General features: G+C 40.7%; 1 protein-coding gene across 13 annotated transcripts in view; it reads right to left on the bottom strand.

The window, feature by feature from the left end:
• KIF1B (kinesin family member 1B) overlaps window positions 1-13,377 on the bottom strand; it is a 151,953-nt gene that overhangs the window by 81,319 nt on the left and 57,257 nt on the right. For 6 of the 13 annotated variants that reach the window (XM_040263393.1, XM_040263396.1, XM_040263394.1 and 3 more), the window contains 2 exons: window positions 9,958-10,091; window positions 529-608 (listed from right to left, as the gene is read on the bottom strand). In XM_040263393.1, coding sequence (XP_040119327.1) covers window positions 529-608; window positions 9,958-10,091 — 214 coding nt within the window. Of the gene's footprint in view, window positions 1-528; window positions 609-9,957; window positions 10,170-12,910; window positions 12,953-13,377 lie in introns of all 13 variants that reach the window. The other 7 variants (XR_005724975.1, XM_040263389.1, XM_040263395.1 and 4 more) reach the window with 2 other exon arrangements.

The following is a 13,377-nucleotide window of genomic DNA, read 5'->3' as shown; positions in this document are numbered from 1 at the left end:
GAGTCTTAAAGTCTGGACCACCAGGGAAGTCCCTAAAAAACATCTATTTATTCCAACAGCAAAAAGTATTATTTGAGGTCATGTTCATTCTTAGGGTAGAGAATCAGGTTAAGATAAAATACAGATTTTAAAAGTTGGCAACTGAAACTACTTAACCTCTTACCAAAGAGGTTTTAGGAAACGTCACTTTGAAAGACAATAATCAGAACAGGTTTTCTCCTCTGGGCTTTTATCAAAGGCAATCTTTTTGCAAATTAAGAACTCATTCCTCAATATCTTCCATTTTTACATGGCTCCCTAGCAACATGTAGTAGGTAACTAAGAACAAGACTGCCTAGAGAACACTCAAATATCTGAATTTCACTTCAGAGTGTGAATCTGGCCAGAAGTCTCACACAGGTTTTGTTTGTTGGTTCTGTATTTGGGGAGGAAAGGTTGTTTTTAACTTCTATTTTATCTTTTCTTACTATAAATGTAATCCAAATTCCCCAGATATTTTAAAAACATTCCAGAATTTAACTTCCTGACCTTTCCATCCTGATGGCCTCTGTTTTACGCAGCTTCTCTTCCCAGGTTTCATTCAACTCAGCAATGATCTTCTCTGATTCCTGAGGAGGAAGTCCATAGTTACAGTGTCAGAGTCTCGGCAAGAAGTAGATGATGCCCACAGAGGATCTGAGGCAGAATCTAATACAATGAGGTTTTTTTTTCCTGCCCCTGATATATTAATTCCCTTTAAGTTCAAATAAAAATACCTTTACAGTGCAAGAGAGAGAAAGAGAAGGTGTATGCGTGTATGTGTGTGTGTAGAAGAAAAGGTAATACTACATCTCCAAATGCAAAGCACTATTTCTAACAGCTACATCTACAAATGAATAAAGCTCTCTAAGGTATTCATTCGGAGAAGGCAATGGCAACCCACTCCAGTACTCTTGCCTGGAAAATCCCATGGATGGAGGAGCCTGGTAGGCTGCAATCCATGGGGTTGCTAAGAGTCGGGCACAACTGAGCAACTTCACTTTCACTTTTCACTTTCATGCATTGGAGAAGGAAATGGCAACCCACTCCAGTATTCTTGCCTGGAGAATCCCAAGGACAGAGGAGCCTGGTGGGCTGCCGTCTATGGGGTCGCACAGAGTAGGACACGACTGAAGTGACTTAGCAGCAGCAGCAAGGTATTCATTGCTTTTTGTTTCACTATAATTTCACCACAACACTGAAGGGGTTTAGAATATGCTCCACTAAAATATGGTATCTTGGCACATTGAGTATTTTAAGCCCAGTGATTTAAGAAATGGTACAAGCAGGAAGGAATCTCTGACCTCCTGAAGCTAGTCATAAGACCCTCATGAGATGTAACCTTCCTACCCCTGGAGGAATGCAGCATCCTTATTTTTAGAAGATGAAGGAACACTAAGAAGAATCTGAACAGACAAACCTTGATAAGTCTCCCAGGTTGCTACAGACATTGTTTTATTGTGCTTGGCTTTACTGCACTTCACATGTAAGGCGTTTTTTACAAATTGAAAATCTGTGGCAACCCTGCATGTAGCAATTCTTTTGGTGCCATTTTTCCAACAGCATTTGCTCACTTCATGTCTATCACACTTTGATAATTCTTGCACTATTCCAAACATTTTCACTGTTACTACATTTGTTATGTGACAGGCGATCAGTAATCTTTGATGTGACTACTCCAATTTGCTGAAGGTTCAGATGACAACATTTGTTAGCAATAAAGTATTTTTCAATTAAGGTATGCACATAGTTTTTTTTAGACATAAAGCTACAGCACACTTAGCAGACTACAGTATAGTGTGAAGTTAACTTTTATATGCACTGGGAAACCAAAAAATTCACGTGACTCACTTTATTGTGCTATTTGCTTTACTGCTGAGCTCTGGAAGTAAACCAGCAATCTCTCTGCGGTGCCAATACTCTTAGCTCACCTCCTCCTTGTTCTATCACACTTTTCCATCCACTTTTCACACTTCACCAAGTGTGTATGTTTAGTCGCTCAGTCATGTCCAACCCTTTGCAAAACCATGGACCATAGAGCCTGCCAGGCTCCTCTGTCCATGCAATTCTCCAGGCAAGAATACTGGATTGGGTTGCCATTCCCTTCTCCAGGGGGATCTTCCCAATGCAGGGAACAAACCCAGGTCTCTTTCATTGCAGGCAGATTCTTCACTGTCTGAGTGACCAGGGAAGCCCTAGCATAAAAATGCTCACATTTAACACTTCTTTGGGTCTTCATTTCCTTATGAAGTCTTCCATGTCACAGTTGTTGCTGTTTAGTCACTAAGTATTGTCTGACTCTTTTGTGACCTCATGGACAGTATCTCACCAGGGTCCTCTGTCCGTGGGATTTCCCAGGCAAGAATACTGGAGTAAGTTGCCATTTCCTTCTCCAGGGGATCTTCCCAACTCAGGGATCAAACCTCCATCTCCTGCATTTGGCAGGAGAATTCTTTACCATTGAGCTACTGTCATGTAAACAAATACTAAATAAATTTGTAGGCTTTTTACTTGTTAATCTGCCTTTTGTTACAGAAGCCCCAGCCAAGAACCTAGAAGGGTAAAAGGAAAGATATTTTTCCTCCCCTTCAACATAATACCCCCTTGCTGCTGCTAAGTCGCTTCAGTCGTGTCCAACTCGGTGCAACCCCATAGATGGCCTCCTACCAGGCTCCTCTGTCCCTGGGATTCTCCAGGCAAGAACACTGAAGTGGGTTGCCATTTCCTTCTCCAGTGCATGAAAGTGAAAAGTGAAAGTGAAGTCGCTCAGTCATGTCCAACTCTTAGCGACCTCATGGACTGCAGCCTACCAGGCTCCCCTGTCCATGGGATTTTCCAGGCAAGAGTACTGGAATGTGGTGCCATTGCCTTCTCTGAGTACCCCCTTGAACACAGCCCAATTCCCAACATAGAAAGGCTTCATATTAATCTCCTCTGAAGGCATGTAGCCATTAGCGAGACAACTTTCCATCTTCAGCTGAGTATTTGTTATGTGCCAGAAACATAAGGACTAAAACATGTTTCCTGTTTTCAAGGAGCTTACTGTATGTATACTAGGGAGAGAAAGAAGTAACCATTAGTCATTCATTCAGTAATCATATATAACCTCATTCCATGCCAAGCCCTGTTCTAGGTAACTAAAGATACAGCAGGGAACAAAATTCTTACCTCTCATGAGACTTACATTCCAGAAGAAAGACTGAGGTAATCAATCCATTTTAATCAATAAGTTGAGTTTATAGAGTGCCAGACTGTGATAAGAGCTTCGTAGAAAAATAAAGCAAAGAAAAGAGAGAATGTAGGGGGAGAAAGCAATCTGCAGTGGGGCTGTCAGAACTGGGCTCACTGACAAGGTTTTACACGAGCAGACAAAAGGGAAGAGAACAGATGTGTGAGGGAATATGTGGGAAATGTCTAGCATTTTCCAGGAACAACTGCAAAGCTAGAGCAGCATGTTGCAGGACTGTGATGGGAATGTTAGGAGAAGAGCAGGCAGTCTGCTCACTGTTGGAACTGAAGCGCTCACAGGTCTGCCAGAAGGTGGATGAGTCAAGGCTGAGTGATACTCATATTGTGAATGAAGGACAAGCAGGAACTGTTCAGGTCAAAAAAAAAAAAGGAGGAAGAAGGGATACCAAAAAGGGAGATGAGCACATGCAAAAAGCAGGAGAATATGATAGTCATGTATACAAAATTAGAAACTCAGATGATAATGATGACAAGATAACAGTAATGGTAGTGATTCAGGATAAGAAGTCTTCATAGTTCAAAAAATATTTCAAATTCATTTAACAGGCTATTTTATGAAGCCTCTGTGATCCCCCAACATAACTATTAATAATTGTTGCTCAGTCACTCAGTTGTGTCTGACTCTTTGCAACCCCATGCACTGCAGCATGCCAGGCTTCCTTGTCCTTCACCATCTCTCGGAGCTTGCTCAAACTCATGTCCATTGAGTCGGTGATGCCTTCCAACCATCTTGTCTTCTGTCATCCCCTTCTCCTCCTGCCTTCAATCTTTCCCAGCATCAGGGTCTTTTCCAGTGAGTTGGCTCTTCACATCAGGTGGTGAAAGTGTTGGAGCTTCAACTTCACTATCAGCCCTTCAAATGAATATTCAGGGTTGATTTCCTTTAGCATTGACTGGTTTGATCTCCTTGCAGTCCAAGGGACTCTTCTCCAACAACACAGTTAAAAAACATCAATTATTCAGCGCTCAGCCTTTTTTATGGCTCAACTCTCACATCCATACATGATTACTGGAAAAACCATAGCTTTGACTATACAGACCTTGGTCGGCAAAGTAATGTCTCTGCTTTTTAATATGCTGTTTAGGTTCATCATAGCTTATCTTCCAAGAAGCAAGCGTCTTTTAATTTCATGGCAGCAATCATCATCTGCAGTGATTTTGGAATCCAAGAAAATAAACTCTCTCACTGTTTCCACTGTTTTCCCATCTATTTGTCATGAAGTGATGGAACTAGATGCCATGATCTTAAGGTTGTATGCATGTTGAGTTTTAAGCCAGCTTTTTCACCCTCCTCTTTCACCATCATAAAGCAGATGAATTTCCTTCTTAGCTTGTGCCATAAGGGTGGTGTCATCTGCATAACTGAGGTTATTGATATTTCTCCCAGCAATCTTGATTCCAGCTTGTGCTTCATCCAGCCCAGCATTTCACATGATGTACTGACTCCGAATATAAGTTAAATAAGCAGGGTGACAATATACAGCCTTGATGTACTCCTTTCCCAATTTTGAACCAGTCTGTTGTTCCATGACTGGTTCTAACTGTAGTTTCTTGACCTGCATACAGGTTTCTCAGGAGGCAGGTAACATGGTCTGGCAGTCCCATCTCTTTGAGAATTTTCCCTAGTTTGCTGTGATCTGCACAGTCAAAGGCTTTAGCATAGTCAATGAAGCAGTAGATGTTTTTCTGGAATTCTCTTGCCTTTTCTATGATCCAACAGATGTTGACAATTTGATCTCTGGTTCCTCTGCCTTTTCTAAATCCAGTTTGAACATCTGGAAGTTCTCAGCTCACATACTGTTGAAGCCTAGCTTGAAGGATTTTGAGCATTACCTGCTAGACACAAAGTGAGCACAACTGTATGGTAGTTTGAACATTGCCCATTCTGGCAAATGTAATGTAGTTAATGTAGATGACTATTAATATAGTTAATGTAGAATTGTAGAAGAGTAGAACAGTTAATGTAGAGAAGTATTAATACCTACATAGAAAGAAACTATGAAGATTTAATACAATAACGCCCTAAGGCACCTGGCACTTGGTTTTCTGGAATGAGGAAGAGAGCATGGTAAAAGCCCAGCGTAAAGACTCATGGAAGCAACTGCAAAAGCAAAGGAGTCCAGGAGCCAGAAGAAACAGAGGAGGGCATGAGGAGGAGGAGGGTGATGATAATGGCGGCAGAGGAGGAGCAACAACGAACAAAGAACAAAACTTAAAATACTCAGAAAAGGCCTGGGCATCAGGGAGGCAGACAGAAAGGGGGGCATGTAGGAGGTACTCAGAAATGAGTCTGTTACAAAGTGCAAGAAGCTACAGCCAGCCTACAGTGGAAGGCAGGAAGACAGAGACAAAAATCATCTGAAGTGGCTCTCATTAATCCCCTGAACACACTCGGGATGACGGCATCTCTACAGTCCTCCAACAGGAATGAACAATCTGCAGTGCAAAGGCCACTCCACAGCCAAGTGAGGAACCACAAGCCACCAGAGAGGGACAGCAGCCAAGAAAGGCACACAATTCAGAAAGAGGACGGGCAGGAAAGGAAGGGTACTGAGTACCAAATGGTCAATGGCCTCTCTAACTCACCATCAAAGTTATTCAATAGTTCAAACAGGGTAGCATTAATGCTTCTGCATATGACTGTCAAAGGGCAAGTACAATACAAGCAGGCCTCATAACCTGTAAGAGTCTCGGGCTTACTAAAGAGAGTTGGATAGAAACTTTCACGTTAAGTGGCAACTTCAAAAACAAAGGCACAGGATAACACGATGCCCAAACCACAGCACTTGCACTAGGGCTTAATTTATATACTGTGGTCCACAAGCCATACTGATGTCAGTTATAAAATACAAACTGATCCATGAGATGCTTGAAATACATATTTTTTCTGATTGGTTATTTTTAGAGAAGGAATATGTCAGAGCTGAGGTTTATCTGGCTCTGTTAAAGCTACTCTTCTGATATTTTGGGGCAACTGTAAACTAACCCCAAGGAAGCAATACTGTCTAGGAATCCTCTTACCATCTTGCTGCCAACTCTGGTGTGACCTCTCTAATTTTACTCACTACCTAGAGGGTAAGTCAGAATATGACCTCCTTGTAGAAAAGAGATTTAAGGAGTAAGCTGAGGAAGGTACTACCTTCATTCTTTCATTATAGCTTCAAGCTGCAACTTTTATGTTGTCTAGAAAGTTTTTTTTTTTAACTCTGAGGAAACAATGTTGAGTGTCATTTAGCAAAACTTCAGCCCTGGAAAAAGTCACTTATTTCAGAGACATTCTAGAAACACAGAGAAACTAAGTGACTATCCTCAGGCCACATTTCTTACAGAGCCAGGTCTATGGCTGTGTTTCCTGTGCATTCTTCTTCCAACTAAGGCAGAATCCACAGGCTTTAAATAAGATATTCTATGAGATAGCTCACCATAAATTAAGAAAGAGTGAGAAATATTCTTTCTTCAAGGCTAAATGACAAACTTAGTATAAATGAAACAAAGGTGCCAACAGGATAGTAGCTTTCAGTCTGAGTCACCAATTAACTCTGCAGGCAGGCGTGGCACATGGGGGTCCAGCACTGCCTATAACTTATTCTAGAAGTTGAATTTAAGATTAAACTGAATTGGAATTCATGCTTTAGAAATAAGGAGTCAAGGAGACACTCTTCAAAGGTCTTCTTTCCTACAGGTACTGTACATTAAAAAATCCTGGAAAAACAGAGTGACATCAGGATCATTTTTTAAGCTCGCAGGCATGCTGGGCTCAGGCATCTTTTACCTTTGATCTCACATCATGTCTGTCTGGCTAGCTGTATAGCACTGGCTATTAAGTCAGTTCATAATGCTGAACACAAATAAATCATCATGATCAGTTAAGATGGCAGACAAGTCCAGAGAACAAATCAGAAACATTTCCCCAGAAAAAAAAAATTATAGTTTAGACTGAGATATTTAAATAGTTAAATGCTTACTACACAGAACATTCCTTGAAGCCATCAGATAAGTTTTACTGTACTGAATGCAGCCTGCTTCGTAAGTGAGCAGCTCCAACTGTGGGGCCCTCGGGCTGCCAAGCATAGCATTTACCCTTGCGTGCTTCTGTAATGGATATCTGTGGATATTTATAGTCTAAAAGCCTGAGCAATGGCACTCAGAGTGCTGACACTGATGCCAGACTAATAAACACCAGAGGCACCACCTAGTAGCCATTGCTATATATTGAAAACCTTCTTCTTAAGTCGGAATCCAAATCAAGGATACAACATTTCAACTCACTTTGAGGTGCAGCTAAAAACAGAAAGCAGTTACATGTTACTCTCTTTGCCAGAGATGTGCAGAGGGCCCAGGGTATTTATGATGGATAAACTGGGTCTCTTCCACATGGAAACAGAATATTCAATGAATGAAGCAACAGTAATGCCCTGTGTAAAAGTATTCTACCAACTGACCCTTTTTTTAAAAAGTCAAAAGTAAAGAGAAACAAAGGCACATAAAACGTTAGGAAAATGAATGACCCTCCTGCATTACTGTTTTCCATTACAGTATTTTTCTCCTACTGTGTCATGTCTTAGGAATGCCATTCCTTCACATTCAGAACAATGAAACAGTCTCCAAAATGAGAAATCTTCAAGCCTTTCTATCATACAACCAGTGCCTTGCCCTGTGAACACAGGATGTCATCTGCCTGCAGCATTTAAGTGCAGGTCTGCTGACATGGATTCCTCACCATTCACAAACTAGGAGCAGAACTGAGGTGCTTACACTACTACCATGCTGCATTAAAAAACAAGACTGAATGCAAAACCATAAACTATTTTCTAAAGCTAGTGAAAAAAGGAAATGTCATTTAGATTGGCTTAAAGGAGAATTAAAACACAGAAACTTATTTCTGCTAAAAGCAATAAAACAGTTTTGTTTTGGGTGGGAAGTAGGGAGGCTGGGGAGAGGGTTCCTTGAACAAAGGCAGTGTTATTCCCTGGAAACTATCCAGAAGATACTGGGCGACCTAACACTTAAAGCATCTGGTCCACATCTTGACTCCTAACATTCAACGTTATTTTCAGTCGGTTCCATTAAGTAGTTGGGAAGAAAATTTTTTGTATATCAAGAAGTGTTTAAGGAAGTGTAATCTCATTGGTACATTAAGGTAAGATTCAAATAGTAAGACTCCAAATTCCCAGAGAAAAATGACATTTTATAATAAATGACAGATTCCATGCTTCCTTCCACAGAATCCCTGCATGTTGCCACTGGCCTGAAGAGAACCCTACACAGCAACTTTGTCACTGATGCCCATCATGATAAAATACAGAAACAAAAAACAATTCTTGCATAGGCCTTCACTAACACCTTCACTAAAATTCCAAAGCCAATTTTACAGTAGCAGAAATTATCCTTTTCTTTACAAGATTTAATGAAAAGATTTCTCATTCCCTGTCCCTTTGTCAGGTGTTTCAGAATTTCCCCCCTTTCCACTAACAAATCCTGAAGGAAGCAGCAAGATCATTACTTTTGTTTCTGAAGCACCTTATGTTAGAAGTGACTGAAATGCCAAAGAACAGGTAGGCTGATTGAGAGGCAGAAGTCAATTCTTCAACATTTTTTGCAGCCTCATCTGCAAACCAAAATGAAACCATCAACAATTATCAAGCTAAACTCCCCTTTAGCAAAAAAGTTGAGCAAACTTTTTCTGTTGTTAACCTGTCAAAGTGTGTCACTGTTCTCCACGGTCCTTGAATGAGCAGCCGTGATCAAGAATGCTGAGTCCACGTGACGAGGACTGCTCACTGGGTACAGGGCTGCAACCCCCCAGCTCCTTACAGTTTCTTTGCCCTCCTTGCTTTTCCCACCCTGGACTCTTGAATACCAAGGCCACAAGGGACAGATCAAACTCTCATCCTGGAAGTGACAAGCAGGGAAAGAAAAGGCATTTGTGTTGCTGTCACAATGATGTGATGGATGGCACCACAGGTGATAACTGTCTGCTCTCTTTGTAGTCACAGAGGGGGAATAACATTCATATTCACGGAGAGAGACAAGAAAGTACCTCAAAGAGTCAGCCCCTGGGTGGCATGGCGGGTGACCTGCACACACGGGACTCCAGTACATGGCACCAGCACGAAGATCCGTGACCTGTGTGCACCTGCACAGGAGGGGCAGCCCTTCCACTGCAGTGATCACAGGGCTTTCCATGAACTTCCAGGAAATATAATTTCATGTGTCTCAATAAAGCTGGTATAGCTACTCCAATGTGCAAACCTTCTTTTGATTACATATTTTACTAACAGAAGCAGATTCTGCGCTTTGCGGAATTTCATCTTCCAAAGAAACAAAATGTTTAATTAATTAGTTTCCAGTGAAGTTTCTAACTAAACGATTTCACCATGACTTATAAACTATGGACATATCTACTTATGGACATGACAGATGGACACACCTACTTATCAGTTACCTTGCCTGGCCAACCTCTGACCTGCCCATGCAACTCTCCCTCCTATCCCTGCCTAGCTATGTCAGACTCAAGCATTCTGGTGAAAAGAAATTAATCACCTTAGAAAGCAGTAATTTCAGGACACTTCTGAGAGTCAGAAAGTTCTTTCATGTCCTGAACCAACATCTCAATGGTTTCTTATCCTTACTCTGTCTTGTAGAATGACACAGAATACCTTCCATTGAGTCTGAGTAGGTACTACCTACCTTCAGACGTTCGATGGCTTCCTCTCCTCCAGGTGTAGACATGATTCTCTCCTGAATACTGGTCACAGATGTTAAGCCCACCTGACTATTGAGTGAGCAGGAAGATGGAGATGAAGTAAGGGACCCCATGGATGCTGTGGAAAAATTGCCAGGACGTTGATTCTCAGAGGCTAGCAAGTACCTATGCTTATTGTTCTGAAAATCTTTCAGATCTAGGAGATAGAAAGAAGGGAAGGCAGAAAAAGTAGAAAAGAGAAAAGGAGCAGCAGAAGAAAAAAGACAGGAAGAACACCAGTGTAAGAAAGGAGAGCATTAAAGCGGCAAGACAAAGACAAGTTATGATACAAAGACAAGTTGTAATTGTTCTAGATGGCAGTTCTCAAACATGACTGATTTGTTTTTAATACTGGCATTGGAGAGGTTAAGAACTACTCCTAAATTTAGAAACTAGAAAATCCAGTGTGGGTTAACACTGCATCCGGTAGAGGGGCACAGAGCCTCCAAGGACACTGCTGAAGCCCTGTCCCCACACAACCAGGCTACCTGCCTTCCATCCTATCCACAGCTCCAAATCTGTAATGTCTTCGGTTAACACAACTGTTAAATGCCAGTAGTTCTAACAGCAAAGGAAAAAAAATGATCATTTATCTGTCAATATCAATACACATCAGCCTGGCCCAGTATCTTAAGGGGCTCAGGAAAAACTCCCAAGAAAATGTTATACTAAAACAAAAATCTGAGCACTTAGTAGTGTTCTTTGTATGCTAACAAGGATTTTTTAAATATACCTTTTAAAAAAAGAAGAGGTAAGTGAAGAAACTACAGGAGTCTTGTATAAGTCCTGGCTAAGAACTCAGAGCTGATTACCTCAACAGGGATGAACAATGAGTGAACAATGAGCCAATTATTAAATCCGGTGTAGCTCACATTCATCTATTGGAGCAAGCAAAAATTAAGGCTGATTATCTACTAATTTAAGTAAGGCTCTCACTTTGCCTAACAGAATGCCCATGAGTCACGGGGAAGCTGAGTTCCTAGTATGATATGCAAGTTTTAGGGAGATACTTTCATTTACTTAAGTCTTTAACATAATTCTGAGTTTTGCTTTTAAACTTAGTTTTGGTAAAAAGAGCCACAAACAACAAATTCATTAAATTGCCATTTGTACTTTTCTTCATCAGTCATCTTTCTCCAGTAGGCACCAGAGGAAATCCATAGGTACTGCTGTGTTCTTATTTTTAAATTAGCTCATGTTTATACATAAGAAAATCTATACTACTCAAAATTCATATCAAAACTAAGTAAATTTTCCTTAGAGGATATGAGTCAATACAAAGAGTCAGAAAAAATATTATTAGTTTTCTCTGAGTCTATCCCATGTGAACTTAATCAAAGCCATTTCCTGAATCCCCTTAAAACCAGTGGTTGCTTCAAGACAGTTTGAGAACCACCATCTGCAAAAATAGAACACAGGAAAACAAGCAAATTTTAAAAGGGAGAGGGGGTAGGAACTGTTGCAAAAAATTAGCCACCAGGTGGTAGCAGCAAGGTAGGGAAGAACAGGTTGGCAGGTCCAGCTGACACATGCAAGCCCTATAAGGCATTAAGTGCAGCGATCAAAACGGAAACTCAGTCGTCAGGGCTGCTCTCCTGCATGGACACAGAATTAAAACTCAGTCATGCATAGCTTTCTGGGAGATGCCACAACTGCTCAGAAAAAGTGAGGCAACAAGCTGGCAGCAGCAGCACCAGCAGCACAAAAGCAAGAACAAAGGGTGTCTTTCCCACACCAGAACCAGCTGGCTTCAGAAATCTCAGACAGAGCAGTTATGGTCCAAGAGTCGCTGTGGGTTAGGACATTACAGGGCCTTTGAGGCCGAAACTCAAGACAGCAGCCAGGGCTGCACTGGGCTTCTCCTGTGTTTGCCAAGCCCTATCACATGACCTCCCATAGAAACAAACAAACCAACAAAAATCTAAAACTGAATCACCCCCAAATCAAGATTCTTTATTTATTTATGAGTTATTCATTTATGAGTTAGATTAAAAGAGTGATAGATATGGAGAGAGTAATGAGGTCTGATCCCTTTATAAAAAGTCCTCATTTCAAGCACACATTTTTGACACCCAAGTTTTAAAAATTTTAACTTGTAATTCATGAGTGAGTAAAAAAGTTTATCTAATCATTAAGTAAGCTGAGGTCCAAGATCTGGAGGAAATATGCTTGGCATAAGCACAGGTGAGTGCTAATCCAACATCACAGAGGTACTCCAGCCCAGAGATTTGGCCAACTAGAAGTGACTTCTTTCAATTATATATACACTAAGGCTCAGAGTTAGCGAGCTATTTTAAAAGGATTTTTCTAATAAGTAATCAGACCGTGAGGGATCAAGAGGCCAAAAAGGTGCTATAATGATTACAAATGAGGGCTCTTAGTTACACTATCCAGTCTGACCACATAGAAACCACAGGATCTCATTTAGTGCAAACTAGCCACTCCAGGCAGCAGTGTCCTCGTTGGCAAAACGGGCAAAAAAGGAACTTTATGCGAGTCACTGACAGGTTTAAAAGAGATAATATATTCAGGATACCTGGAATAGGTCCTGGCACATTATAAACACTCAATACATGTGAGCTGCTGTCATCACTACCATCGCCATCTATGAGTTTGGATTCAATTTAATCACACAAAACTAAATGGAAAAACTAAAGAGTAAAGCAACAAGAGGTTTTTAAGCCTCTTGACCTAATTCAAGCCACAGACTGAAATTCAGCAAAGTCTGCTCTGCTAATGGAAAAGGACAAAAATAGGAATAATTTCTGAATCTACTATGCTCTGTCTGGGATTTCCCTGTTAGGATCGCTGACATGCAAAGCTCATCTTAAGGCTGATCCAGCAGAGGCAGAGTAGCAAGTCAGAGTACTGGAAACCACCAATACATGAGATACACACATTTGCCTCCACTTCCCGAGTAATCATCGATCAATGGATCAACTGAAGGTAAGCAAGAGGGAAAATACAAAAAGGGTCAAAGTTCAGGTTCAGTAGTGACATAGAAAGGGAACAGAGCAGTATTTGGTATTTGGGAAGCTGAAAATAATTAACACTTAGAATAACATACTACCATTTTACAAACAGTATGTATTCACTTAAATTCAGGTGTTAATCAGTAAGAAGAACTAAACTAGAAGAGGCCTTGAAAATCTTATTAAAATGCCAAATAATAATATTAATCTGAAACTCAAAAAATAAAAATATGCTTTATTAAGTAAACTCATATACTATTATACTGAATATTCTAGTTAACTCCCTCAGGAGAACTGATTAGACATTTTGTAGGCAGATCACTGAGGTTAGAGAGTCATTTTAAGACAACATTGTAAGACTCTCTGGAAGTCTAATTCTTGAACTTGACAGGA

The sequence above is a fragment of the Oryx dammah genome, unplaced genomic scaffold (assembly GCF_014754425.2).
Source record: "Oryx dammah isolate SB20612 unplaced genomic scaffold, SCBI_Odam_1.1 HiC_scaffold_21, whole genome shotgun sequence".
In the NCBI taxonomy this organism is placed as follows: domain Eukaryota; kingdom Metazoa; phylum Chordata; class Mammalia; order Artiodactyla; family Bovidae; genus Oryx; species Oryx dammah.
This window is presented reverse-complemented; position numbering and strand designations above follow the sequence as displayed.